Raw genomic sequence first — 27,551 nt, 5'->3', positions numbered from 1 at the left:
AGCCTCATTTGCACAAAACTGTTCAATATGGCTGCAGTGAGAAAATTAAGAATTTATAAAATGTTGATATGTGGCCTAAACTATCGGTGGTAGTGGAATCATCTGTCAAGCAGGATCTTGGTTCAGAGTATTAAACTAATCATCAGCCAGGAGATGCTGAAAGGCAAACTTGGCCATGGAGCTGGGGGGTGGAGGGGATGCATTTCTAGTGAACCTTTTGTTAAAGGCTCCTGTGAGCTCATCTGCAGTGGAAACATTCTCTGCCATCCTACTTTGATATGGTGTCCTGCCTTGAAACATCCTGCAAGATTTCAGAAAGCAGAAGAATGCCTCTAAAGAAACTTAAAGAAAAAAAAAAAAATTAAGGAATGCAAATTTTCTTTAAACGTCTGGTGGTGGAAGAACAAAATGAGAAGAGTAACAATAGCAGCGTTTGAGAGTATGTGCATCCTAGCCTTATCCCAAGGAGACCCCTCTATCCTTGTCAGCAGTCTCATTTTTAAGTCAAAGCACTGCAGGAATTATTTGTATGAATGGGAAGCCACACAGTGTCTTTTAACAGCTAAACTGGAAGCCAGTACCTCTATATTGTAACTGTGTTTATGTGTGATAGAAAAGGAAGCCGGACAGTTTACAGAAGCAGCAAGAGAAAAATAAACACCGTTTCTGACAGCATTGAAATCACGTCGAAATTATGGTCTGCAGTTTCTAGGGCTGAGGGTTTTTTTGGCTATAAGGAAATTGCTCTCCATCATCACTGATTTTTTCACATATTTTGTGTTAGAAACACCTCAGCTCAGATACCTCCAAGCAGCGTTTTGCACAACATTTTGGGAATTCGGAGCTTCAAGAATCAGAAGTCTTTGACTCTTTAGTGAATGGGAAAGAAACCTAGTAGTCCTAGATAGGCAGCCCCATAGAGCAAAGAGGTGGGCCAGGGATGGAGCAGGGCGGACTGAAGAAGAGTCAGAGGAAAGTTGTGGCAATACCTGGCACTGGCCCAAACCAAAGCAATACTAACCCTGCCTGCAGTCAGAGACAGGGGAGGCCTTGCTGTAGCCTCCCTGCTATCCCAGCCCTCTGAAATGCTTTCCTAGTTCAGGGCATTTCTCTATGGCCAAGGCCAACTCTTTTTTTTCCACTCTGTTTTCTTCCTTCCTCCCAAACGTCCCCTTTTCAAAGATGGCAAATGGTGGTGGTGGGTACCTGGGCAGCCCCCTCTTTGCCCTCTCCTACCCCCTCCAGCAGCCCGGCACTGTATTGTGGCTGTGTGGTGCTTAGTCGCCAGCTGGCGTTAAACCACAACAGTTGGTTTGAACACTATCCCCACTGAACTCAGAATTCAAAGTGTATTCATCCATTTTAATGAATTAAAAAATCAGTTCTGGGCAGAATGTCAGACATAACAAATACTTTTAGAGCACTGAATTGGTGGCAGCAAAGCCATGTGGCTCTGGTTGTAAGCCTGCCTTGCACGTTCATTGATGTACATCATGTATGCTGTTAAATTTTGCATTTTTTTTTCCTTTTCTTACCTCAGGAGGCCTGAGATAATGCGGTGATGAGTGCATTGGCCGGAGCAGCCAGGGTGGGATGTTCCCACTCCCAGTCGTCCTATCAGCCTGACAGCAGGCGGTCTGAGACTGGCACAGTTTGGCCTGGGACCGCACCTTCTTGCCCTCTGCTGATAAATAAGCAGGATAATTGAATTAATAAACAGATAGCTCTTTTCCCTGCCAGCTGGAGCACCATCAAAATGTGTGATAAATTATCTGTCAATGCTTTAACCGCAGGGAAAAAATTAAAAAATTAGCTGCCTCAACCTTTCTTTTCCAGCTTGTCCCCCCTTTCCCCTTCCCCCATCCACCCAAGCTCCTGATTTGGTTTGCCTCCACCTTCTTCACCCCTTGTCTTTTCTCCTTTGGCAGATCTCCAAAGAGAAGTAGCCGTGAGAGAGTAACGCATTTGCCTAGACTGCTAATGGGTTATTAAGGCCGTAGGCAGTGGTGGGATGCTGACGTTCCTGTGGCTTGCTGGGAAAGAGGGACAGAGGCTGCAGGAGCCTGGGGCACATGTTTGGGGTGAGACTGCCCGTGCCTCAGCTGCCAGCACACAGCAATCTCTTAATTGCCCTTAAATTGTGAACTCCTGTGACTGAGACAGAAGCTGCATGTGAGGGGCAATGAGGGGTGTGACCAAACAGGAGGAGACACTATTTAATGTCTTCATCAATGACATAGACTGTGGGATTATGTGCACCCTCAGCAGCTTTGCAGACAACACCAAGCTGAGCTATGCGGTTGATGTGCCTGAAGGATGGGATGCCATCCAGAGGGACCTGGACAAGCTTGAGAAGTGGGCCCATGTGAACCTCATGAGGTTCAGCAAGACCAAGTGAGAGGTCCTGCACCTGGGTCAGGGCAACCCCCAGTGTCAATACAGGCTGGGGGATGAAGGGATTGAGAACAGCCCTGTCAAGAAGGACTTGGGGGTACTGGTGGATGAAAAGCTGGACATGAGCCGGCAATGTTCGCTCACGAGCCCAGAAGGCCAACCATATCCCGGGCTGCATCAAAAGCAGCGTGGCCAGCAGGTCGAGGGAGGTGGTCCTGCCCCTCTACTCCGCTCTGGTGAGACCCCACCTGCAGTACTGCGTCCAGCTCTGGAGCCCTCAGCACAGGAAAGACACGGACCTGTTGGAGCGGGTCCAGAGGAGGGCCACAAAAATGATGGGAGGGATGGAGTACCTCTCCTACGAGGAAAGGCTGAGAGAGTTGGGGATGTTCAGCCTGGAGAAGAGAAGGCTCTGGGGAGAGCTTATTGGGACTTTTCAGCACTTAAAGGGGGCTTATAAGAAAGACGGGGACAAACTTTTTAACAGGGCCTGTTGCGATAGGACAAGGGGTAATGGTTTTAAACTAGAAGAGGGTAGATTCAGACTAGATGTAAGGAAGAAATTTTTTTATGATGAGAGTGGTGAAACACTGGAAGAGGTTGCCCAGAGAGGTGGTAGATGCCTCATCCCTGGAAACATTCAAGGTCAGGTTGGATGGGGCTCTGAGCAACCTGATCTAGTTGAAGATGTCCCTGCTCACTGCAGGGGGGTTGGACTAGATGACCTTTAAAGGTCCGTTCCAACCCAAACTATTCTATAGTTCTATGATTCTGTGAGACAAGGCATCAGGAAGCCTTACGTTGACTTGCTGGTGTGCCAGCCAAAAGCAGGAACTTCATCATAACCCTTAGTCCTGAATGTCACAGGGGTGGGTAGTGCATCAGGCTTTTTTGTTTCAAAAGAGAGGAAAATGATGAGACAGAAGGGCTCAGTGCTTTCCATAATACAGTCAGAATGTCCCTGCCATCACCTCTCAAAGTGCTGTTCCCTTTTGGAAATAACACATTTCTATGTAGAGTCCCTCAACAGCCCTATGTAACAGGAGATGAGACAGATTTTGCTGCTTCACACTCTAGGTAGGAGGTAAATAGCTGAAGTTTCTGTGGCATTACCTTGGTTTCCAACACGCTTGTGTAAGTGCTTGTGTGCCTTTGGTGGCCTGGTTTCCCTTCACCACATCTCCTCCTTAAGCTTCCCAGTGAGCAAGCTGGAAAAGCTTCCTAGTCCCTGCCTTTCTAAAGCAGCAAGAAATGGGAGGTGCTGTGGAGTTGCTGAGGAGTCTGAGATGGGAATGAGATCACAGCATTATGTTCTTGTTCAGAACATGACATTTTTTTCTGGTGCATATGTCAAATGAATCAGACAATGGTGGTGTCAGGAAGATGGATAATGCTGTCGGCAAGGCTGGGAGAGGAGACAGGAAGATGTGTTAAGCACCAAAACAAGACGGTATTTATGCCTTTCTCCCACACTCAGTGGAAGTACACAAGAAATATTAAAAAAAAGGAAGGTAGGGCAATAGCAGGAGCAGCCGGATCCCTGACGTGCTTTTTGGAAGACCCATCCATGCTGTGAAGGACAGTGAGCACGGACGGATAACTGGTGTGCAGGAATTGCCTGTTCCTGTGATCCTGGCAGCTGCTCCTGGTACGTGGGAAGGTGTCTGGGTCTAGCATCACCCTGTCCCCGTGGGGGATGCTCACCCGACAGACGACCCGTTCTGCCTCCCTCAGGATGCAGGGTGCTGCGGGGACCCTCTGCCTGCCTGTCCCCAGGCAGGGCCCTGCTCCCAGGAGTTTGCCCTTAAGTGGTTATTTCTGCCCTCTTTCCCTTGGGCAGGAGGGAGAGGGAAGAGTCCAGAGTCAAGCGAGGCAGGATACTCTGTACCTGTCACTCAGTGCTGGAAAGGAAATCCTGCTTGTGTGACAGCCACCACAACTGTGGGTCTAGCCAGACCCCTAACCTGTACAAATTTGTTCTGTATCCTGTGGTATGTGCTGTAGGAAAGCCAAATGCAGCTGTCCAGAAATGGCAGGATGAGTCAATGGCTCACCAAGCAGGCAGCATCCTTCCCTTCCCTGGGGAACGCTGGTTTTTTGGTTTGTTCTGACACATTGCTCTGAAAAGCAATATTGCCAAAGAGTAACCATACCATGTGCAAGAGAGTGAGCAGCTGATATATTGCATTTTAGTAAGTCATTGCTCGTCAGCTGAGCCATGGTAAGTGTGTGTGGATGCATTCCTAGCCCCTTCAAACACAAAGTAAAGCCTATTACTGTAAATCACTAATCCCAATAAAAAAGAAGAGTTGGGGGTTTGATTCTCTTTATCTCTTGTTTCACACTGTAGCTATCCTAAAGTGTATAAAAAACCTCGTGACACTGATAGAGTAGCTAGCTCATATCTGATAGAGGATTGAGATGTTGCTGTTCCTGGAGCCCCAAGTGGCTTTGAAATTCAACGCGTCTGACCCAAGATACTGCTGTTTAAAAGCAGCTGATACATGCAAGGTGGTGAAAAACAAGGCAGCAACTTGAGCTGTGTACAAATGAAGGGAGATGGCATTGCAGGTGAAGAACAAAAGGGGCACAGTGGAGGGCAGAGCCTGAGAGATGAAGTTAGGGGGAGAATATGGGGAAAGGTGGGAGGGCATAAGAGACCTTGCATGAGGGCGTAAAAGGACAGTACGTATCAACACTGGTATGTTGAATGCTGAATATTCATGATATCCATGCAGATAACTCTCAGCATAGATTATATTTATTTTATAACAGTGAAAATTGACACTAAATGAACCTGTTCACCTCTTTACAGTTTGTATCTATATACTACATGCCATACCCGAGTGCATGTTTTTAAAGTCACTAGTCACTAGATTTTCGTAGGCAGATGATTGAAAGCGGTCTGCTGAATTAAAATGCTATTTTCATTTTTTTTTGGTCAGATGCTGGAATTCAGCTTTAAAAAAATGTGAAATAACCCATAAGAACATTCTCATTTTATATGTCCCTGTACTGTACTTTAAATTCTAGTAATTTCTTCAGAAAAATAAATATCCATGAATGCTTTAAAAATGTTTCAGGAATCGCTTAACTTTAGAAACGAAGGAGAAAAATAACTTCACCTGAAACTACGTGATAATGAGACAACATCTAATTACCTGCATTGAATTCTGCAGTCGGGCCAATAGGCTAATGAACATCAATACTCTTTCACAAAGAGCCCTGGGATCCCTAATGGCTGTAAGTGGTCAGGGCTTCGGTTTTACATTTCAGAGTCTGGTTGGTATAATCTTGAAACAAAATCTACAGATCAGATCGTATCCTCTACACAGTCAGTATGTGTGTGTGCGCGCGTGCGTGTGGGTGTGTTTACGCCCTTGAGCACTGCACATCTGGGATGAAATCAAAGCACTTTTAAGTGCACATGTATCCCATTTCTGGTTTCCTAGTAGCCCTTTAAATGTGCTGGGTTTAATCCAGGAAAAACGAGTATTGAAAAATCACATCAGTGAAGGAAAAAAAAACCTCCAAAGTTTTATATACTTGGATGGCATTTTTCTTTGAATGTGAATGACTTAATCATAATCAGCCTTAGTGAGAGGTGGGTGATGAAAGTTCAGAAATCTTCTGACAGAAGAAGACTTTGAACCTGCCTTTCTCATGTCCTTGGTGTATATATTATGCTTGTGAGAGGGAGAAGAAAAGCAAACAACTTGCATCCTCGGGAAGAAACTGGTCACTCCTTAAGGGCTCTCGAGGCTTCAGAGCGCTATTCTGCAGAGAGAGATTTTTGCGGTGCTAATCCCTTCAGATCTCTGAGTACAGATTAAAATACCCAAACCCACAGTGTTCCTTCCAGTGTTAGAGTGCTCTGATTTGAGGATTTGCTCTGTATCTGGCTTGTACAGGAAATTCCCCAAACTTCCTCTGAAATCAGTTCCCACTTTTCTCATTTAATACTTTCATAAATGTTCATTGTGTGCTCAGGCAAGATATATATATATATATATAGCAATGCAAGCACTGTACAAGCACTTCCCACTTGCATTGTACTAGAAGATGGGAACATGATTTTAGAAACCTAGTTATAGCATTTGCTTGCAGGAGTAAGGAAGACCTGAGCTCCAGCCCCTTTGCCAGAGGCTCTGCCAAAGTGTTTTATGTCCAACGTGAAGAAAGAGTCCGTGGTCTCTTGGCTTGGGAATGAGCTGTAATACAGACATTAGAGAATAGATCTAGCAGATGGGCAGTACAGACTCAGGTCCCTCAAGCCCAAGTTTTCCCACTGCCTTGCGGGGTGCTATTAACACTGAGTGATTTTATTGCCACCTCCTTTTCCTGTGTTTTCCACGGGTGACAACTTAGCATGCATGGGAATATCCCGTAGATGAATCTGGCAGAGTAACTAAGCGAAAGACAGTCTATTTGGAGAATTAGGATGGTGATTAGGTATGTGCCTGCCTACTGATAGCAGGCACAGGCAATTAATCCCCAGATTGTCAGGAATATTGCTGTCAGAAACCTGCCTCTCTAGGGGTAGGTAGCAGCTGAGTAACAGCTTTCCTTCTGGACTTTGGCACACAGAGGGGAAATCAGGCAGAAGTTGGTTGTATTTTTTGGATCCTTCCATTGGTATTGTATGTTGAAATTGTATGACACCATTTGCCAGTAATAAATCACTTCGCTGTCTGTTGTGTGATTACATAATTAAATATCCCTTGTCATGGATACACATGCAGGGATTGACTTAGACTTGGTGGGAATTAGGGGTTTGATTTTTTGAACCTTACATTTCCTGACTCCTGTGCAAATCAAATCCAGTTGTTTAACACTGCATTGAGAAATGATTCATGCAAGAAATAGCATATAGTGAGAAGCACAAACTGTACTTTCAGTGTATTTTCTGTCTTGATTATAATCTACTTGTTCATTAAAAATGTGTGTAGAATAGGAATGGAGAATTTAGTATTTTTCTGTTTCTAATCCTTAAAAAGGTGGTGCACTGCACAAGGATAATGATGCTTTTCTCCTTTGCAAGGTGCTTTGAGGTGAACAGAAGGAAAATGCTGGGTGGAGATGAGATGTAAACTCACTTGTGTTTTCTGCTGTCCCTGGAGCTGTGGCCATTCTCAATGAAATGCCGTCACCAGAAGATGGCAGTTCTGGCAGAGTACCCTTGGGCCACCGTGGCTGTAACCTGCATCGGATTACTTAAAACTGGCAGTCGTCCGGGGAGGTGTCACTGGGACTGATGTCACCGGGCAGCGTGGCTGCTCGGAGCTCCTCTGCGCCCCACGTTCAGGGACACTGAAGCAGCTCTTGCAGCTGACCCGTCCTTGAGCAGCATGGTGTCTATTAGTTTTATTGCCGCTTTGATTGTTTGCAGTCAATTCTCGCTGCTTGCTGCTGAAGTTTAATTCAGTTTGCGTTTGGAAGGACAAGGGAGCAAATTTGTTGTTTTTATTAGAGGCTAAGCTGCACTGAAGCCTGGATGACGATCCATTGTTCGTGTTGTTACAAAATCTGACTAAGTAGGAAAGAAAGCACAAAGGAAGGGAAAAGTATAATTCAGATTTGCCAAACAGCCTGAGAATAATTGGAAGATTAACAGTTTGGTGCTGTTTACTGGCGAGTTGTGGATTAAATGCATCCCCCTTTTCTCTTTACATTAGTGTAATGTGTCACTTCGGTTCTGGATTTCATGTCCTTCTCACACCTCTCACTCCTTCAGTCAGTATGCAGGACTGTATTTTACTGGACAAGAAATGTAGGAGCAAGCTTTTAATGTGGCACCAGAGACTTTCTAATCACCAGTCTCTGAAATGTGCTCCTAAGTATCTGCAGTTCACTTATTGGGTGGAGATGAATCGCCTCCAATTTGCTTTTGTGAATGTGAGTGGAACATTTGCAAAGAGTGGCTTCTGTTATTTACACTGTGAAATGCTTGTAAGCAGCCAACTATAAAAGACCTGAGTGACATTTATGCTTAAGTTCTCACATTGCAGTCATAGTTGGAGGAAAGGATAAAATTCAGTGTGCTGCTCTGAAATACGCTGGGTGAAGTTCTGTTCACAGCTTTAGCTGCCACCAGCTTAACTCCGTGTATGCATCTTGGGTACAACGCTTAGAGGAGTGAAAACTTGACTATTGCAGATGAGAAAACAATATTAGTGCCACTGAAGTCAATGGTACACTTGCCATGAAGTTTGGCTAATCAAGACTTTTACCCTGAGGCTGCTACCTAATTGCAGATGTGTGGAGATGCTTGATGTCTGTATTTTTTTTCTGATTTCACACCCCTCTCTAGTCTCTTCTATCCCCTTTGGGGAACTTATTAAACCCCTGTATAACAGGGACCAGAATCACAGTCACTAGTGCAAGAAAATATCTTTGAGATCATATTCCATCTGCCTACAGGGGTCTGATATAATCTTCTGATAAGAATATACCAGACATTAAGCTGATACTACAGCTGGTCTTGTCTATTCTCTAATTTAGTGGGATTTGGGCATGCAGACCAGAAGGGGAAGAGAGTTTTTTTCTGAGTGCAGTACTTATTCAGAACAATTCAATCCTATTCAAAACCAGCACTCCATGTCTGTCCCAACCTAAAATTCAGCTGGATGATATAATAGCTTATTGTTTGATGCAAGCAGAGACCACTCAGGTAATAACATCTATAAAATTGGAGGAGATTTTTGTCCTTTCTCCACTGAGGAATAAATGGGAGAAAGTTGTCATTTATTGTCATATACGGATCATGGCATATAATATTTATAGCCTGTTGCACTATAAATATAACGTGCTATAAATATTAGAAATATTTTTATATATATATATGAAAACCCCCAAATTATTTCAGTTTTTAGTTGTGGGAAAAGCAACCTCCAAATTTACAGTTTGTTTTGGGTTGGTTTTTTTTTTCCACCCTTCTAACAAACTGAAAAAAATGCTGTCTGGTTTTCACTAGCAATTCTAGAGAAAGAACGGTGAGGCAAAACTGAAGGCAACCTTGAAATACATGTCATGATAGAGAAAAATTAGAAAGCAGCAAGATCCTGAACTGCAGAAGTGTTAGGGAAGCTGGTATTATTTTTCATTCGTGATCTCAAATGCTTGTAGCCCATTTTTTAGCAGACTTAGGATTTGCCCAAAGATGTTCAGCAAATAGATTATGATCTATGTTGATAAAAGGAAACATCAAGCAATTCACTGCACCATGATGTCAGGCTTTAGATTGAGGAAGCACTGTGAAAACTGTCTGTTTCCAAAAAAACCCCCAGTATTCCAGGTACAATGATAACTTCTCTGGAGTGTTAACTTCATATGGCATTCAGTAGGGTGGCTTCAGAGTAAATGTGTCAGTTAGGGGCATTACCATGAGCAATAGTACAGGGAACACAACACTCATACTTGTGGAGCACTAATATCCACTGTTTCTATTTCCTCCTAAGCATCAAAATGAGAGTTTATATGGGCTTCTGGCTTCCTGTAGGATCAAAAGGGAATTTTCTTTATTCACTTGATCAGAAGCAAAGCAGGCTGTTCCCTGTGAAGGATTCTCATGTTGTCTGTGTCACTGACAGCTGTTAATGGAAATGTCATGATCAAGTGGAAATCAGCTCTAACTGATGTTGGTCACTATGTTACTTTGATGAAATGATAAAAAAATCAGTAAGGTCTAAAAGCCAGGCAAGAGGAGCACCTGCATTTCCTCTTTGCTTGAGGTTGGTGGGGCTTTTTTGGAAAATTGCACTATAAAAGGGAGAGAAAAGGGATTGTGCCCTAAAGAACACTGCCACTGCGGTTAGCAGAAATTTCGGGTTTTGGTGAGAGCAGATCTGAGTAGCGAGTCCTCTGTTTCAGCCCCAATTTGTGAACTGCCAGGTACCCTCAGGCTCTGCTGAAGTCAGTCACACAGTTCCTGAAAAACTGAACAGCCGCAGGATCAGGTCCTGGGTTATCATTTCATCCTAGAGGGGATTTGCTAATGTAGTCAGTCCAGTAAGGTCAATTTTGATGCCATCGCATTTTACTCGACACTAAACTAAAACAGCTGTTTGCAATTAGCACACATAAAAAGGACAATAACAAAAATGCAGCCTGCCCTTCCAGCTCTATGCATACTCAATGCAAAGAGTTCACCAAGTTCTGGTGATTTTCCCTCCCTGTGCTCTAACTAAAACATCCAAAACAATTGATCTTGCTGAAGACCAAATGAAAAAAAATAATGTTTATCGTTCCCCAAATGTTTCTGATGGGCAGCAGCGACCGATTAATGGAAGATAAAAGCTGCTCTGGGTACATAAGCAGGCAGGGCTCTTGCTGCTGCGGAGCTGATCTAAGCACGAAGTTAAAGGGCCGGGCAATGGCTGTTGCTGCACTGGGACAGGATGAGGTAGAGAGCTGGTTTCTTACCAGGACTGGGATCCAGGGCAGCTGGCCCACCCTCCCATTGGGAACAGCGAACAAGGAGCTTGTAAAATACACAGACCAAATGGAAATGACCCCTATTGACTGAAACCAGCTGCATGTCAGACCTCTCACTGTCTCTCTTGATTTGCTATCTCAAATAAATGGATGTGGTAGAAGGGGCTGTGGAAAGAAAACAAAATAATTTATTCTCCTTGAAGTCGCGCCACACTAATAAGCCGCAGTTTTTACAGCTGAAAAAAAATGTTTATTCGCAGATTAAGTTTTTCCCTCCTTTTTTTTTTGGCTTTGAAAGTCTGCAGTTTAGAATAAGACATGCTGTAGTTCAGTTTCAGAGGTCTTTGACAGATATAGCATTGGTAGATTTTGTTAGGTATTCATCACATGAAACTGCTGGCTAATGAGACCTTGGTTATTCTGCATTTTGATGCAGAAAACAAACTTATGACAGCTTTTGTTGGTGTTTTGGCTTACATCTGCGTGGTGGCTCAGCCCCATGAAAAAGGTCTTAGCAAGTTTTGAAGAAGAATGATGTGCAGAAGGACTTGACTTATTCATGTGGTATTTTCCATATTTTTCCTAATACATTCCTGGGTAACACCAGGTATTCTGAGCATTGTGAAAAAGCTGCTTGCAGTAACCAGGACAGCACTTGATTTCGGAAACGTTAAGGATGACAGATGCTCAGTTCCTCTGTTTTGTACCCAGGATGGGTTACTGCTCTTGATATTAGATTGAGCTCTGTTCTGACTTTAGAAGTAGGGAAGGAGGTATTCAACCTTGCTGCTATAGTTGCCTCGATTTCTTTTTAAAATTGTGACGTTATGACACATGCCATAGTGTGGTCATGGTTTGATACGCTTTCTTAAGGAAACTTCTTAAAAGTCATTAGTCTCGTTTTCCTTCATGCAAACTGAGGCACTGATGTGTTTTGCAAATGTGTCTTTTCTTTTTTTTTTAAAGTCTTGTTCAGCCAATTGATCGTTAGTGAAATAAGCCACCAAATTTGGATTAATGGATCTATTAGAGTGTCTCAGTGGAATGACTTTCATGAAATCTGCAAAAACATGTGGGATACAAAAATTTGAGGATGACACTTTGAATTGACCTTGTTACTTCTTTCTGCCTTCAACAACCTTCTTTTTTTTTCTCTAATATTTTTTCTTTTTTTTTTCTCCTTAAGAATTTGTTTCTTCCTCGCTCCCTGGTGCACAAACACTATAGGGTAGCAGCTTTGAACATAGGAGCCCTTACTTATGGCCTTGCAGTGGAGTTGTCCAGACAGATGTTATTTCAATGTAAAGTAGATTGAAATTCCCATCTATAGGTTCTGAGTGTCCTGGCAGTCACTCTCTTTGCTTTAAAGACAAAACCCAAATGCAGTTCAATCTGGTGATTGCTCCTCCACTGGCAGATTTTAGCCACGTTGGCCTGTAGGATCTTCTGACTGCCACCTGTGACCCACAGATACAGCTATGAGGAAAGGCACACCTCTGTTCCTCGTACCACTGCTGTTTCTTGCTGGCTGTCCTATAGGTAGCATCTCTTATTGATGAGCTATCTGCTATTCATTATATCCTCTGGCTGGATAATGAACTATGAGCTAGTTGATGGGTTATTCAGATCACGCTAGTCTGGCATCAAGTGATACCATGGACTTCCTTCCCTCCATTTTTATCTTACCATTTTCTGCTGACTAATTACTTGCATTAGTGAGAGTAAACCAAGCTCATGCTGACTTCTTAAAAAATGTAAAGAAGTAAAGAGATCTTGGGTGGCTGCCTGTAAAGAATGTTCTATGTTGAGCAAGATGCAGAACCATGGGTGCAAAAGAGGTTTCTATGGGTTTGGAAGGAGCCCTTCTCCTAGCTGACATCTGTCAGGCTCTACCTTTGGCACACTCTGGTAGGACAGCAGTGATTTCAGTATCCAAGGGTAGAATGACACCAGCGAGGTGTCTGTATGCCAGGACAGCTCGCAGCTTTGGGATGACCCTGTAATTGCACTGAAAGGGAACCTTTTTTCTCTGTATTTCAGCTATAGCCTTAGTACACACGGGCCCTATCCTGCAGTGCAAAATGTGGCAGCCCTTCCCATTGCCCATTGATGGTGTTCAGGTAAAAGAGAACGAATCTCATTGATATTAAGGAGACTTTTGCCCTGGTCAGGACTCCAAGGCCCAATCCGGTGACAGTACAAAATATGAGGAGTACAAAACAGAGAGAGCGATTAGCATGTGGTAACAACAGAGCAGATGTTTGAACTTTCCGGCAAAGAAAGAGGATCAGGTTGAGGCCACCCTCATTGTTTTCCTGTCTTTCTGATGAAAGAACAGGTTGGGTACAAGTACAGCTGTAGAATATATTTGAGCCTGAATTTGAAAAACATGGCAATGCAGTATATTTATCAGTGAGTCTTTTAAAAAATATCTGTAGTAAAAAGAAGAGGGGAACTTTGTTTCACCTTTATTTTAATCAGACTTTCCTTTTTAAAAGTTGCAAGAATACAAAATTGATGAAGCTAACGCTACTGAGCTGGCCAAAGAGAAAAGGATGAGAGCCAGTTATTTTTCCTCAGCAGCACAGTAGGAAATGTGTAACTGTTAAATTTCAGTTCAGATGTTTATATCTTTACATATTTACAGTGGAAAACAGGATTAGAGCCCAAGAATATGTTCTTTCTCGAACTGAAATAAGATGCCTTTTATCAAGGGAACAGCAAGAAATAAATCTCAAAACACAGGACAAGGCACCATTTCTACAACAGTAGAAATCTTATTCTGATTGCTCAGATCATCGTGTATGAATGCTGAATTTTCTGCCTTGTTCTGTTCCAGAGACTGAAGGCAGCGCTGACTCATCATCCTGCCGCCATGTCGAACGGGAATATGAACACCATGGGCCACATGATGGAAATGATGAGCTCACGGCAGGACCAGACGCCACACCATCATATGCACTCACATCCTCATCAGCACCAGACGCTGCCACCTCATCACTCATACCCGCATCAGCACCAGCATCCGGCGCACCATCCTCATCCTCAGCCTCATCACCAGCAGAATCATCCCCACCACCACTCTCACTCGCACCTTCATGCACACCCGGCACATCACCAGACCTCGCCGCACCCCCCGCTGCACTCAGGCGGACAAGCACAGGTAGACCTTCATGCCCTGCTGCATTGCTGGGTTTTGCTGTTACGTGGAGTTAAAGCCTGATCTCTGTATTGTTTCTTCTTGCGCAAATGTCTTGTTAGGTACAAGCCCCTCAGGCTACTCATAAATGTCTGCTACAGGTGGTGGGGAAGTGCAAACTTTATTCAGAAAACGGAGTGAAGCAACAACTTGTTTTGCTGCTTAATTTGCTAGACATTTGTAGTATCTTACTTTATAAGGAGGTCCAAGGTTTTTCACTGCTCTGAGCTCTGCAAATTGCCACATACCTTTTTATGGATGAGGTTTATTATGGAGATTAGCATATTATATAGGTTGCTTAACGTGCTTGAACCTGAACTTCTCAGGCCAAGATTTAAAGAGCTGTATGTGTTCTACCTGCAGAAATACGTGGCACAATATTTAGTGAATTAAAATGGCACTGGTGTGTGTGTGTTTGGGGGGGGTGTTCAAGTCTGGAGATAGTAGAGGTAGTTCTAAGGTAAAATACACTGGCTTAGAGGAAAAGAAGAAAGAATCCAGACCCTGTGAAGGGGATAGCAGACCCCATCTGCAGAGTATGAGAGAAAGCCAAGATTAGGTGAGAGTGCGGGCAGTAGTTGGTGGATGTTGTGACAGGAGAAAAAGATGGTGAAGCCAATCCAAGGAGAGAGATTTAAACCAGGAAGGCAATTTTGAATTGGATTCAGATGATGAAAACACAGTGAAAGTCTCCATTGAATGAGATGGAGGTCTCAATTTTTGGACCAGGTATATTGGCGTCAGCAATTTAGATAATTCAGTATCTGAACTGAATGTTTCTTGAACTAACGAACTAGTGAGCATGGACTATAGCAGACTCATTATTAAGAGGAATTCTATTAATGTCTTAAGATGATAGGCTTCTGCATCAGGATCACACAAGAAAAATAAAGCTCTGGGGGCAGTGACTGTAACATGTCAGGTCTGGGGAGCAAATTTAAGGAGGGCAAGTGGGCAGTGCATCGAATGAAGACAAAGAGGAGTGCCAGCCATAAGAAGTTCAATCTGTGAAGTATTGTGTTTCTTGCAAATACCTTTCAGACAAGCTCTTAGAAAACATTAAAGAAAATGAGAGGATTTGGCTGACATCCCAGTGTCCCACAACATTAACTATTTACTAACATCTAGCTTTATTATTGCAGAGGCTGCAAGCACATGGGATTTCCCTAAAGCATTTGCTAATGTAAAATGAATTGTCAGCTTTAGAGAAACAGTCTAAATAAGAGAGCAGCAGACTCCCCTGTGAGAAGATGTCCAGAGCTTTCCTAAGTTTAGTTCAGTTTTTACTTTGTGAATTCAATTATTTTCCCATCTGTTAATGAGTTATTTTCCTTGGAGTTGTTTAAAAACTCCAATAAAAAGACATTATCGCATAACAGAGAAACCAGAAGTAACCTGATGGCTCTCTTGGAGATCCATGAGAGAGTAAGGGTAAAGCAGTGCTTAGCAGACTGAGGACTCCATGGATGAGGTGGAGGAAGTCACTTAACCTCTCTGAGGCTTTTAAAACAAGGGTAATAGTACTGACACCTCACCGAGGGGTTGGGAGGATAAACATGTTAATGCAGGGGAGGGAGTCAGATACTACAGTATGGAGCACTGCTGCAAAGCATCCATGTTACCGCTTTTAACAGGTGAGGAGAAAGCAGCTACCAGAGAAAACAAAGCTCCCAGTTTTAAGGATAAGATCAATGACCCAGTGGCCCTCCTCTGGACCCGCTCGAGCAGGTCCATGTCTCTCTTACACTCATTCCAGTTAGGACAGCCTAGACTTCTTGTGCTTTATATTCCCTGTTAGCTAGGCACCCCAAAAGACTCGCAAGCAGGCAAGAAGAGATACAGGCACCAGGGTAGATGGGCTGACTGGCAGCCACAAAGCTACGTCAGATTCACCCTGTGTCCCAGCACCATGCAGTCTCTGGAGCTGGGCCTGTGCAGTCAGATGAGCTTTGCCGTGCACAGCCTGTCACTGGAGGCAAAAGGCCCCGTCAGGGATCACAGCGGTCTTCACCTCGTCCATAGGTGTAAGTGTCACCTAGAGGATAGGAATGGAGGGTGATGGAGTAGGAATCCTATGGTCAGCGGCTTCCCTGGGCAGCAGAGCTCTTGCTGTGCGTCTGCTCCCATGGTGCAAAGGCAATAGTGATTTCAGAACAGATGCATTAGTGGGGACAAAAAAAGGGTTTGCTGAGTAATAACCACATGGTTATTACCTTCTAAGCTCATCTGTAGTCCCCATGGTAATGGCCTCTTTGGGGGTCAGATTGCTCCAGCAGACGTTAATTTTATGGTGCGTTTTACTAATTATTAACCTCCTTATTCTTCTGAACCAGATTCTTCCATTCCAAACCACCTGCCAAATCACAGCATGGTCCACACCGCTGTAAGCTGTGTGCTCCCACGCCAAGACTGTTGTTATTCTACACCACACCCTCCTGTAAAGTCAGAATTCATTTCATGCTTTTCAGCTACCATTTTGATACACAGGAAGTCAATGAATTATGCTTTCGTAGAATGAGTGAACGGGTATTAGTTTTGTGGTAAGTTGCAAAGAACAGAGAGAAATACTGGCTCAAGCATAAAAGTAGAAATCACCTTCTGATAGGTATCTTTCTGAGAAAGTGAGAGACATTATCAAGTTGTGGCTATGTTGCCTCAACTACTACAAAAATGATACCATTATTCTTGTCTTGGTCCCACGAAGGATTCTTCATATCAAACTTGATAGCTTAAGCAGAGTAGGGGTTTGGATGTTGTTTCATTCTCTTAGTTGTCCTTCGTTTGTCTTCATTATGGATACATGATTAGCATCCTCTAAAAAAAAAAATTAACCTCAATTTTAATATATGTTCATTTTCTTTCTTATGTCCCTAGGCAGGGCAGCGAAATCCTGCTAGAGAATGATGCTTAGACAGTTACTAAGATACAGCCTAACAGATTTGAGGGTTAAGAGCTATCTAGTTAAGAGTCAGTTAATTATCCCACGTGACATTATTACTGACGTAATGGCAACCTTTATAATTAATATCTGCCAGAGATGGAGAGAATTTGTTGTTCTGAAAATGTGCTCTGACTGCCCAAAGACTGACTGGTGCATTCGGAAGACGAAATGACTCACTAGTTATTCAGGAGAAAATGACCATATGAGGGGAAAAAAAAGAATTGTGTAGTTACCTTTTTCTGCCTGTATAGCAGACTCCACTGAGAGAGTGAAGAAACAAGAATTTTTAAAGCTGAATGAGAAAGGAGAGAAGTGGGATAAGGAAAGCTTTTGGTGTCCGGAAATATAAATAACAGATCTCTGAAGTCTGGAAAGGTGTCGTATGTGAGAAAATGAAAGGCCTTTGATGAGATGTTGATGTTAAAAGGGATCTCTGAGGCCTCTGCACTCAGACATATTGCTAAAGAGGCGGCATGCCCGGCCTCGGTGGACAGGGAGCAGCTGGCATCCCTCGGCAGCGATCTCCCAGCGGCAGCAGGGATGCTGGTGGGGATGGGGGCCATGGCCGGCGGTCCTGTGCGGTGCTGGCTGGCGGTCCTGCGCAGCGCTGGGGACTGCAGCCACTGCAGCTGCGGTAGCCCTGGGACTGCAACCCCCCATGTGGAGAGAGAGTTGGAGATTTTACCAGCAAACATACGGAGTTAAGACAAGCTGAAATTTTAAAAACCAGTCAGAAAGTGTGGGGTGGCTTATTTATTTTTAGAAGGTTACTTTTTTAAAACGTTTTTCTGCTCCTGAGAGAGAGATTCCCTGACTGTGCAACATAAAGCTGGGAATAAATTCAGCTTTATGCAAAAAGTGTTATCAGATGCACAGAATAATTACACATAAAATTGCCACTTTAATTGACACAAGTCAGCTGGAGGAGGGAGCAAATTCTTCTTTGCAGTTTGTGGCGAGATTCTAGACAGAAAAGCGACCTCGCAAGACGATAGTATCGTTTTAATTGAGACAGGCAGAGGTGTTAGGCAAACACATGTTAATTGCCGCAATTGAAATTCAGGGCTCAGTCTGACAAAGCGCTGAGTACGTCCACTCCCTGGAGTCAAAAGGAAGCACCTTGGAGGTTTGGGCCTTTGCCAGAAGAAGAGGGTTAATTTTGAGTTAACAATTCAGGTTTCCAGACTGTTCCAGATTGTGCCGGAGCGGCGGCAGCAATGTGAACAGCGGCAGCAGCTCCCACTGGGCGTGAGCAATGGGACCTGGTGGGTCGGGCTGCCGAGCCCCACGCGCAATCCAGAGCCCCGTGGCCTGGGTGCCACAGAGAGGCAGGAAAGCAGTCCAAAGCTGCCTATTCCCAGGCGGCTGAACGTTAAGTCTGATGCTGGTTCCTGACAGGGACGTGGGCTTGGGTTTCATCCGCCCAGGAGTCGGAGCACCGGCTCTGCGGGGCTGCCCCCACCACGCGCCTTTTCTGTAATGGCATGGGGCAGTTACTCTCAGGAGCAGGATCAATACTCTCCTGCACTTGAAGCAGCATGAACACAATTTTTTTTAGTTTCGTAGCGGCGGGGCTGGAAGTGGTGTGCCTCTACTGTCAAAGCCAGGCTGCTGAATAAAAAGGAGTATGGCATCTATGGGGTCAAATGGAAGCACCTGATAAGAGAGAATATCCCTTCTCCACGCAGTGCAGGGATACCAAAATGCAAGTTCGAGTTCAGGTACCTAAATCCTTTCTTTTGCCCCCCAGCTGAGGGGCACCGAGGTCTGCTGGCCTTGTGTGAACCCAGCCCGCGGCTGCCCAGCTCTACTCAGGTGCAAAGAGCACTGCAGGTCCTGTCTCCAGAGGTGCTAAAGCATGAGACGGAGGTGGGGGAGCCTGTGAAATAGAAATGTCCTAAAATTTTGGAAGCAATTGGGGAAAAAAAGAGAAAAGAGAGACAGAAAGAAGGCCGCTACAGCCCTCTGCTTTGTTTAAAGCAGCTGCTGAGAGAAACTTGACATTTCAGGTTTGAAATAGGTGATTGGCAGAGAAAGTACCTAAGTGAATGTTTTTAATAACTAACTGTAAGGGGAAAAATATTTTCCCTACTAATATTCAGAGGATCGTTTCAAAAAAATCTCCCCTTTGACCACGGTAAGGATTTGCCAGCAGCTAATTTCAGTGGCATCTGGCGCAGCCTTTCGACTTGTGCCCGTTGCAGACCTCGCCAGGGAGCAGGATGAGCGTGTGAGATTTCCCTTCCCATTGCAGCATCCCCCTCTGTAACTTCCCCCCCCTCACCACCCCCTGCCAAACCTCCTCTTCCCCGCCAGGTTTCGCCGGCGGCGCAGCAGATGCAGCCCACGCAGACGATACAGCCGCCGCAGCCGACTGGAGGTCGCCGGAGGAGGGTGGTGGACGAAGACCCGGATGAGAGGAGGCGGAAATTTCTGGAAAGGAACCGAGCCGCTGCCACGCGCTGCAGACAGAAGAGGAAGGTCTGGGTGATGTCACTGGAAAAGAAAGCAGAAGAGCTCACCCAGACAAACATGCAGCTTCAGGTGCGAGCCACTGTCTGCGCCCCCGAGGACACAGAGGGGCTCTTTGTGCTCGGAGGGGCTGGCGGTGCCGGCAGGCCCTGCTGCCTTCGGGGCTGCCCCCGCGCAGCCGGCTCCTAGCGGGAGCGCGGGCATAATCAAAGCCGATTAATCAAGACGTGCGCGCTTCAATTAAAGAAATAATTACACTTTAGCAGGATAAGCCAGGAAAAAGCTGTCTTGGGATTTAGAAGCCTGCGCTAGATGGAGTTGTATTTATTTTCTTTTCTTGTCGCTGCTTTTTGTGGGGATTTTTTTTGGAAGTGCCGTTAACTCGGCTGTAAAAGACCTCTTCAGAGCAGAGCATGTAGCTAAACCCTCATTCAAAGCCAGCGAGATAGGAGCATAAATAGATCGGTCTACCAGTAAGGCGAGTGAAGTGGATAGATGAAAATATCCTGAATATGATAATAAAAGCCTTCCTTCTTACAGTGCCGCACTTCTTACGGTGGGCACAGTACTTTGGCCCCATCCAGAGGTGTGCCTGCGTGCTGCCAAGAGCAGAAAGACCGACTGCGTAATGTCCCTCCTCCCAAACACAGCGGTGTGAGCAGCACCCAGGCACCAGCTGTAGCGGAGCTGTAGGCGACAGCAGCCCTGCCACCCTGCGCCCGAGCGTGGCAGGCTGCCGTTTGCCCCCACAGGTCTGGCCAAATTGCCTTCAGAAGAAGATAAAAAATAACGTTACGGACAAATGTTAACATACACCCAGCGCACGAGCACCGAGTGCCGTTTTTGCTCAGTTCTTCCGACGTCGTGGAGCAGTTTCTGTGTTCTTGGGTTTAAAATTTGCAGAAGAGCCTGGTTTAAGCTTTGTGGCAAACCAAACCCTCTCTTTCTTTTCTAGAACGAGGTTTCGATGCTGAAAAATGAGGTAGCACAGCTGAAACAGTTATTGTTAACACATAAAGACTGTCCGATAACAGCTATGCAGAAAGAATCGCAAGGATATCTAAGTAAGTAGCTGGTATGTTTGCACTGTCTCCACACTCCTCACAGGAAAGCAAAGTTGCCAATTCTTCCCTGCAGAACCCCTTGTCGGTCATATTATCTCTTGAACCTGTCTTCTCAAACATCATCCGAGCCATCCAATCTCCTGCCCTTATTTATCCAGCCCTGCTCAAAACCACAAAAGCCCTGGTTTGCATCCCCCACAGCAGAGCTAGCCTTCCCCACCCCTCCCTTCCGCAAGGAGATGCACACGGATGGACGCTCACTCCCCTGTGGAGGATCCCGCTTGAACTCGCAGCTCCAAACCTGCAAGAGTCCTCCTGGGTGCAGCGCTGCCAGAACCTTAAAATAACTCTCAAAAGGAAAGTTAAAAAGGAAAACATTACAGTCCCCTCCAGCGAAAATGGTGCTGTGCTCTGACAGTGGCGCAGACCAGGCATGGCACAGGTTTTCAAGGTTTGTTAACTCTTTTTTAACTCTTTCATTTTTAAAAAAAAATTCTCATCTAATGGAGACGTTGAATCGATTCTGTCTAGTTGATGCATTTTACGAGTGTGGTAATTTAGGGATAAATTCTTTGCTTGGCTCTAGAACGGCTCAGAAGAGCCTCAGGGTTAATATCTGCTAGATTGCGGCATTCTCTTAAAATAGAGCCCATTTCTATCTCCTCTGCATCACTATGCATCTGGCTCTTTAACAGTACTCAAAGAAAAAAATACGTAATTGCATTACATGCCTATCAACTGTTGCTCGAATTAGATTTTCTTTGCTGCAGTGTACTGCACTCCAATTTTGATTCCTGCTGGAGTGAATAAAGCGTTTAAGCATCCCAACTGATTTTATAGACCTTGAGATATCGGACTTCTTATGCCAACATTGGTTTCATAATCATTAAGGTCTTGGACTTTTTTCAAGGTCCCGACTCCACAAGTCAGGTTGATATCAGAGAAGCTCGCTTAAAACAAAACAAAACAAAACAAAACAAAAACAACCTGTAAAAGATCAGAAGACAGAGAGTGTTGGATAACTGTATTTTGAAATCCTGGGCCTTGTGCATGCCTCAGGTTGTTAGTATTGCTGCCATAGTAGTACATCCCTTTTCCATCCAGGAGTGTCACCCAGCCTGGGCTTGTAACTCGGATGGAAAAATGAATGTGTGTTGTCTCTGTGCCCTCACCCCCTTCCCAGGTCCCGAGAGCAGTCCTCCCGCGAGCCCGGTCCCAGCTTGCTCCCAGCAGCAAGTCATCCAGCACAACACCATCACGACCTCCTCCTCCGTCAGCGACGTCGTGGGAAGCTCCACTCTCACCCAGCTCGCCAGCCACAGAACAGACATCAACCCCATTCTTTAAAAGTGGTTGATCAGAAACTGCTAGGGGAGTGTGGTAGCGTATCAAAGCGTCCTCTGTGCTAAGGACATCTGCAACTGTAACTCAAGCCTGGAAGATTCCTCAGTTCTTGAAAGACTCTGGCTTTCATTTTTATAGTTATTAAAATGTCTTTTATACTTAGTTACATAAAAGGGAGTTATGCAATTAATATGCTATCAGCCTGAGAAATGCTTTGGTGCTTTCTCCAGTTTTTTTGGTACCAGTTACTTGTTTATAAACCTAGCTGTTTCTGTACATAGTCATGTTTCCTTCTCACCAATCTAGCCTGAAGCCTCAGAAACATGGAGTTGTGTAAAACTGCAGCTTGTTAGCCAACGTGAGGCATGAAAAGTATTAAACAGAGTCATATGTAGGTAACTAAGAGTAATTAGGCTATAAATATAGAGAGAGGGCATCTGCTGACAGCATAATAAAAAATGAGTTAGCGTTGTGCTATCAGCAGACCCCATCTTGCGTTCAGAGCCTCTTTCAAAGCGGTTATATAGGATGTGGCTATCAGGACAAAACCAAGCCCAAATAACATGCTCTTTTGTCTAGCCCTCCCCCTTCTCCTCTCTCCCCTACCCTGGCTTTTTCCTCCTCCAGTTATTCTTACACCTTCTTTTTCCCTTTCCAAACCCGTTTCATCCCTCAGCTTTTTTTCCTGCTTTTTTTCATTCCAAGGCTTTCTCGCTTCCCTCTCTTTTTCTCAAAAGAACAGTGATGAACAAGGAAAAACTTCAAGCTCACCTAAAAACTGTCGGCACGGCTTCTGCTTTCACTAGCTCTTCACCCGCAGCTGGGCTGTGCTGAGCGTTTGGCTTTTAGAAAATAGAAATGCTCCTGATTTAGTGTTTTTAATAAACAGCAAAAGGCGAAAGCAGTGTGGCCCCAGGTGAAGCAGGATTGAGAGCCAGCTGTGTTGATGCTAGCAGCCCTGTAAGCTTCTGTGGCATGGTACAGGCACAGCGAGCAACACCTGAGAATCACAGCAATTCTTTCGCACTGCCAGTCATTAACATAGAAAAATCCATGTAGTATATAATAATTCGGAAAAGTTCTGTTCCCTAACCCGGTTGCGTTGTTCTGGCAATGAAAACTAACAGCCTCAGGTTTCACAGGCTATAAATGAGAAATAAATCAGCGTAACGGTTCTGACCAGTTGGAAAAATGCCATTTTTAATTCCCAGGGAAAGACCTGCTCTCTGCAGGCATTCCTTTAAGCATCCATGGACTGATCCTGAGCTGGCAGACAGCAGTGTAGCTTCACTGACTTTAATGGCACTTAACGCCCGTTTACCGCGGGTAAGGAGTTGTCTCATTAGGACGCTAAATAATTTTTAGAAGGCATGCAGCCACTAAAAAGCGCTGCAAGAATGGCAAATCCCACTGCACTCTGGATAAAATTCAGTCCTGCAAAGAGGGTCTGGAAAAGAGCCTTATGCCACAATTAAGGTTTTTGTTTGGACTCTGGGCCTGACCCTCAGTGTGACTGATTTGCATCCCCGAGTGGTACCAGCGATTGATGGGAAAATCAGACAGAGATGATGCCAGTTAATTACACTGCCTTGCTGTATATTGGGACCTGATTTTGCTCTCAAATCTGTCAGCGGCAAAACCTCCCGCTGCTTACTTAGGTAGCGGGCTCCAAGCTGGTGATAAATGTTCAAACATTTTTGAGCTGCATCTTTAATAGCAAAAGCTAATTCACGTTATTCCCAGCAAATCCTGTAACCTTGAACACGCTTTGTTCTGAAACAAAGTTCTCCTCCTCAAAGACAGTGGTTTTTTTTTTTAGAGGAGTCGTGGGTTTTAAAAGGGTGGCTCTTTCCTGTGCAGGAGGGAGAGTGAAACAACTGAAGCGTGAGGCACTGTAAGGAGCAGGGCCTGCCTGGAAGGGAAAGCAAAACTCTGAGGATCATTCATTTCTGAATTAGTTCTTATCTTGGTAACTAACTTTTTATTAGTATTCTTTTCTTTAACAGCTCGCTTTCCGTTTATGCAAATACATTCAAAAGAAGAGGATTTTTAATGTACAGTGTAAATCTTGACTTGATTATATAGTCTAAGAACCAAAAAAAATTACGAAAAAATACAAATGTAAAGGATTTTCTATTATATTTTAGACAAACATATACTTTTAAAGTGTTTTAAATACTGAATCTATAATTTTTTTTAACCTCCAGTTGTAATAGCTAAGTGGTTTTGCTTCATCATGGCTCCCAAGGGAACTTTTTTCAAATATGCAGTCGAGCAAAATGTTCCAGCTGAGTATCCACTATGTAAAAAAACCCAAATAAGCATTTCCCCTGTGTCTGAATTTCATCGTTCACCATGAAAAAGAAAATGCCATCGCAGGGTTAATTTAAAAAACTGTCCCTCTATATGGGTAGCACTTAAATACATTAAAAAATAAAAATCAAAGTTGTTGGTAACATTAGCATACCCAGTCGAGCTACACTACACTAGAACTACGGTTTAGCTTCATTTTATTCAGTCTCCTCAATTAAAATATTTAGCTGTTAAACTGAATGCCTCTACATTAAAAAGAAAAAAAAAAAGAAAAAAATACAAAAACCTTGCCTAAGTTTTGTTAAATTCAGCAACTTGACAGTTTGACTGATGTGTATTATATATAGCTCAATTATTTCTTTTTTTAATGCTAACTAGGCAAGCCAACCACACATGTTGGCCTAAATGTGTAATTACAATGAAATGTCTCCTCTCTATACTATTGGCCTTTAGGTATAATCCTTGCTAGTGATGTGGAAATAAGTAAAGGATGAAAAGCTATTTGCTATTGCTTCTTGTAACTCTGTCGCAGGTTCACAGGCCAAGACAACACGCAGCATATTTATATCGGCTATATCATCGGTAAAAGGACCAACCGTACCAGGCACCTTATATTATTCATCAGATGCGCTTCCACATTAAAACGCTCTTGTTTTCCAGGGGAGTGATCCTGCAGCCTTTCCTCAAGCTGCCAGTCTGGCCAGGCGCCGGAGGCTGCCTGAGCAAGGGCTGCGGGAGAAGCCCCTGCCCCTCTCTCCCCAGGACGTCCCTCTGCTGCGCGGTCGGTCGGTGGCAGCGGCCTCTTCCCAAGAACCTCACTCTAAACGCTCTTCCCGCCGAGGAGAAATCCCGCTGTTCCACGAGCTGCTACCGGAGGCTGCTCCGCTTTCCTCCTGGCCTGCCAACCCAGCCCGCCGCCGGGCTCCGGGCCCCAGCCCGCCGCCAGCGGACGACTGGGACCCCTTCCCTCCCTCGCCCGCTCTCCCGGGCACGAGCAGGGCAGCGAGCTCGGCCGGCCCCTCGCCCGGGCGGGGGTCTTGCTGTGGACGGCAGCTCTTGTCGCGCGACATCTGAAGCACGTTGGGAATCTCAGCCACGGACAACTGCAATACTTCGATTGGAAAGAAACGATGCTGTGATCCGGTTCCTTCATCCCCGGCCCCCCTTCCCCGCGTCAATTTATGCAAGCCATATTCGTAACGCTGCCTGTGGGAGACAAGTAGTTTGTGTGCTATCATGGTGTGTTTTATAAGGACGACGACGACGATGATGATGATGATGATGATGATTTATGGAGAATTTCACGCTGTTGGGAGTTAATTCCTGCTACGAAGCTAAATGTCTGCTGCCCGTCTTCTGAATAGTGGAAAGTCAATGGTTCAGTGCCTCAGTGCGTGTGGATTTAGTGTGTTAACTGACTCTGTCCTGTTAACTAACAAGCCAGCTATAACTGTTGTTAAATGCCCAACTTTTGAGGATTCATATTTTTTTAAGCAACAATATTTAGTGTTGAAAACTAGCCTTTTAGTTTAGGCAAAATGTGCTTTTTAGCAGCTAATACCTTTTTAAAAAAAAAGCGTATAGAGTGAATTTATGAAAATTCATGAGGACCAAAGCAATTTTAAAACAGGAATCTATTAATTTAGTATTCACATAGAATTTTATAAAGTATTTATTAATAAATGTTATTTTAACACATTCCATTTGAACAGTATTCTTGTACAGAATCTGTTTGGGTTTTTTAAGTTACAATATTAGTTTTGCAATAAACTACTCTAGGTGTGTGTGCATCTTAATCTTTCAGGGTCTCAAGCAGAAGTCATCCATCTAAGATGGAAAAGCTTGCTGAGGTCAGTTGTACAGAAATTCCTAGAATTAAATGTTTTCCTTAAAGCAGCATCTGCTTTTTTTTTTTTCTTTTTTTTTTTGGTAACAACAAAACAAATTATGAACCTTCAGTTGTTTCCTTTGTATTGGAAAATGTGCTCTCTCATTTTAGAAAACATGGGTCAACATATAACTGGAAAGCCTGTCTTTTTTTTTTTCTTTTTTTTTTTTGAAGGCTGATTTTATACATCACCACGGAAGATCTAACTCCATCCTTGTTCCTTTTCTAATGTTACATAGTGAGTTGCACTATACTGCCTTATCATTGCCTCTTCTGTCCTCTTACTAAGCAGTGTTCCTTAGATTTAGACCATTGAAACTCCATTATACATCAGAGAAAATTACTGGAGGGGGAAGAAGAGAAAAAGATTGATCTATAGACATAAAAACTAAACTGTGCCTATAAAACAAAACCAGTTACAACTAATTAGTATCTTACTTCTACGTTTCAATTATTTATATTATTTTAAAATTGCACTTTAGCTCTCACTCTCTTTCTTGCTCTCCCTTGTTGAATCATTTATAAATACTCTTGTAAAACGTTTGCACCAGATACATTTATATGCTTTCACTGGTGGCATATCTACAACTTGTCTCTCACACCTGCCCAAATGGAGAAGCTGAGAACAGCCAGTCTGCAGTGTGACTTAGACTTTACACCCTCTTCATGACAGCATATAAATGTTTTATTATGCAAAGTGTGTGAGGCAGCATCTAAGCTACATTTATAATCTCTCATCCCGAGAACCAAAGTGTCCTGTATATTGTAAGGTCAGGAGACTGGCTCTGTTGTGCATTGTCGTGCACTTTTGACTGTTGTCCAACTCACGGTAGCTGCGAAGCTGCAGTGATAACAGTGGCCATACTATGTATTAGAGTTCTGAATCAATAAAATATGTTGCCTTATAACTTGACTAGGGACAGCACCTTTAAAAAAAAAATAAAAGAATAAGAAAAGAGACTAAAAACTTCTAAGGACAAACAAAAGCAATAAAATCTCAAGTGATTTGAACACCAAAAAAAAAATTGTTCAGTTTTTCAACATCTGAAATAATCGTCTTGCTGCAAAGACAAAAGAGACTGTTTACATCCGTAACCTCTTTTTTTTTTTTCCAGAGCTTACAGTTATCTCAGTTTTATCAGTGGCTTTACATTTAAGAGCTAAATTGCTTACCATTATTGGTTTTCCATAGCTTTCAAAATGACTTTATAGCAAATCCTAAACTGCATGAGGCCAAAAATGTCAGTGTTCACACACACTCACAGACAAGATTGATTCTCTAAGTGGAAATCTGATCCTTTCCCAGGCTCTCCTTGGACTGGAATCAATAACTGCAACTCGCTATATTTAGACCAATGTGTAATACCTGGGATTCAGGATCTCCAGTTCTATATTTATGCAAATTAAGTGTTAGTAATGTTAAGTTTCACCTGGTGGAACTGTTCCCGAAGCCCACGGTAAGAGCATGCCATCTGATGCCATGAGACTCTTAGACCCAAATTT

At 43.9% G+C, this 27,551-nt stretch overlaps 1 protein-coding gene across 1 annotated transcript in view; it reads left to right on the top strand.

Annotated features, from left to right (window-relative positions):
* The window catches only part of CREB5 (cAMP responsive element binding protein 5), a 215,458-nt gene extending 192,653 nt beyond the window's left edge, over positions 1-22,805 (top strand). The window contains exons 7-10 of the mRNA XM_010577549.1: positions 13,667-13,990; positions 19,284-19,511; positions 20,395-20,503; positions 21,687-22,805. Of these exons, the coding sequence (XP_010575851.1) occupies positions 13,667-13,990; positions 19,284-19,511; positions 20,395-20,503; positions 21,687-21,850 (825 nt within the window). The 3' untranslated portion in view covers positions 21,851-22,805. The remainder of the gene's footprint in view (positions 1-13,666; positions 13,991-19,283; positions 19,512-20,394; positions 20,504-21,686) is intronic.
* The last annotated feature ends 4,746 nt before the right edge of the window (positions 22,806-27,551 follow it).

The sequence above is a fragment of the Haliaeetus leucocephalus genome, unplaced genomic scaffold (genome assembly GCF_000737465.1).
Source record: "Haliaeetus leucocephalus isolate CR32 unplaced genomic scaffold, Haliaeetus_leucocephalus-4.0 Scaffold566, whole genome shotgun sequence".
Lineage (NCBI taxonomy): Eukaryota > Metazoa > Chordata > Aves > Accipitriformes > Accipitridae > Haliaeetus > Haliaeetus leucocephalus.
The sequence above is the reverse complement of the archived record's forward strand: the minus strand, read 5'-3'. Positions and strand labels throughout refer to the sequence as shown.